Source organism: Drosophila bipectinata, chromosome XL (genome assembly GCF_030179905.1).
Source record: "Drosophila bipectinata strain 14024-0381.07 chromosome XL, DbipHiC1v2, whole genome shotgun sequence".
NCBI lineage: Eukaryota > Metazoa > Arthropoda > Insecta > Diptera > Drosophilidae > Drosophila > Drosophila bipectinata.
The window spans coordinates 22,475,874-22,478,270 of NC_091734.1; the positions used below are offsets into that span (position 1 = coordinate 22,475,874).

At 55.3% G+C, this 2,397-nt stretch overlaps 1 protein-coding gene across 1 annotated transcript; it reads right to left on the minus strand.

Annotated features, from left to right (window-relative positions):
* Positions 1–653: 653 nt before the first annotated feature.
* On the minus strand, positions 654–1,835 carry LOC122321448 (uncharacterized). The gene has a single exon (XM_043211377.1). The coding sequence runs from the start codon at positions 1,833–1,835 to the stop codon at positions 654–656; it is 1,182 nt and encodes a 393-aa protein (XP_043067312.1).
* Positions 1,836–2,397: the final 562 nt, after the last annotated feature.

The window sequence follows — 2,397 nt, forward strand, 5'->3', positions numbered from 1 at the left end:
ACTGAGCCTTGAGGGACGCCACAGGAGGCCACATGCTCTCGGATGCCTGAGGTCGTCTCGTACCTAATAGTGCGATCACTGATTTACGACCTTATGATCTCGACAATGCTAGTCGGCACGCGGAGATTTCGCAGCGCCTCCACTATGACATCCCACCTGGCTGTATTGAAGGCATTTTTAATGTCCAGCGTGGCGATCAGGCAGTACTCCTTACTTCCGCCCGCCCATCTGGTCCCCTCGATTGCCTTGGCTGCAATCCTCCTGATCAAGGAGATTGCGTCGACCGTGGAACGATGTTCCCTGAACCCGAATTGTAATGGGGAGAGATCTCCCGCGCTGATTACAGCCACCTGGAGCCTCCAGCATATGCAGCGCTCTAGGGCTTTGCCGGCATGGTCAATGAGGCAGATCGGCCTTTAGGACGACGGATCCTCCGGCGGCTTGCCTGGCTTTGGGAGGAGGACCAGGCTTTGTACTTTCCATCTTCTAGGGAAAACGCCTTCCCGTAGGCATGCGTTGAAGACCGTGGCGAACCGGTCCGGGCACGCAGTCATCGCCAGTTTGATTGCGATGTCTGGGATCCCATCTGGACCAGGAGCTTTTCCGACCTGGATAGCCTTAGCGACTTCCACGATTTCAAGGGCGCCTATTTCCTAAGCCGGCGTAAAGCCGGCAGGTTCTCTTGCTCCACTTGGCCCAGGAGACTCCACTCCACTCGGCTGCTTCGGGAAGAGGTGCTCCACAATGGCTTTCATTGTTTCGGCATCTTTTGGAGCGATCGGCTTTGCCTGCTTCGCTTTCTTGACAACTGCCCGGTAGGCCGATCCCCACGGATCTTGCTCTGCAGCGTCGCACATCTCGAGAAAGCACTTGGTCTTTGCCTCCCTTATCAGCTTCTTCAGAATCTTCCTCTTTGCCGCGAAGTCCTCCCTTTTTTGTTCGAAGTCCGGCCTTCCTCTGGCTCTTTGGTGCAACCTTCTGGTTCGGAGGCACTCTCTGCGCGCATGGGCTATCTCCGGGGACCACCAGGGCACCGGTTCATGGTGCCTTGAATGCCCACGGCTACACCTCATGCTGGCTCGGCAGGCCTGTAGGACCGCAGCCATGGAGTTGTGAACTTCGCATTCGACGTCGCCTGAAGGATCTGGAGTCCTTAGTTCCTGCGCGAATTTTAGCGGTTCCAATGTAGCCGGGTTGAATCTTGGTGGCTTCGCTGCTGTGGAAGCTTGCTCTCTATCCTCTATATCGCAGACTATGTATTTGTGGTCACTCGCAGTGTAATCATCACTGAGGGACCACTTAGTCCTCCGAAACAAACCACTGCTGCAGAAGGTAAGGTCCACGATTGATCCATACCCCGCCTTGCTGAACGTGTTTTGGGAGCCGGTGTTCAGCAGGGCTACGTCAAGAGTCGCAAAGGTCTCTTGGAGGGTTCGACCCCTAGCGTTGGTGCGCGATGAGCCCCAGTCCTCCGCCCAGGCGTTAAAATCGCCAGCGATCACCACCTGTGATCTGTGCCTTGCGTCCTGGGCTATCTCGTCTAGTGTGTGGGTGAACTGCTGCAGTGTTTGGCGCGGGGGGAGGTAGCAGCTGTAAAGCCAGAACGCGCCCACTTTGGCCTGGACGAAACCTACTCTGGGTTGTACACTTTCGGGTTGTCTGCCTGGCGCCAAAATAGCCGCTGTCTTGGAGGAGTCCAGGATGTAGCTTTGCGTCTCGACTTTTTTGTACGGCTCACTTATTAGGGCTATATCTGCCCGCTTCTCTCTTAAAACCTGCTCGAGTAGGCTATGGGCTACTTCGCAGTGGTTTAGGTTGATCTGAATGATCCTCATACTCTGCTTTGTGTCGCTGCATCTAGTTTGCCAAGAGGGCATCTCTTGCTGCCAGCTACGTGGGCACGCTCTGCATTTTTTGCAGCTGCACAGAGGAAGCACTCAGCCGCGTTTGTGCAGGAAGCTACCTTGTGACCTGGCTTTCCGCATCTAAAGCACCCTGCACATAGCCCTGCACATGGTCCATTTTATCCTAATCCTGCCTTCCGACAGGATCTTCGATGCCAGGCTCGGCTCCACTCCCAAAAAACCTACCTGTGTTCCAGAGAAGCCAGGGCGAAGGGACTTCACCCTGATGGCCTCCTCCTGTCCGCTCGTTCGGGCTTTAATAGCTGCCACTATTTCGTCCTTCGTGGTAAGGTCGTCCAGGTCGCGGATCTCGATGGTGGTCTCGCCTGCACCTGGGAAAGCGTCTGTCGCATCTTGAGAGCGTTTGCATCCTTCGCTGCCAATTCCAGCAGGAGATCGCCTTTTGCCGTGCGCCTAATCTTTCTAACGTTTTGGCTGACATCATTAAGTTTGCCATCTTGCCGTCGGGTGACCAGTTTGAGGACATCGCTGT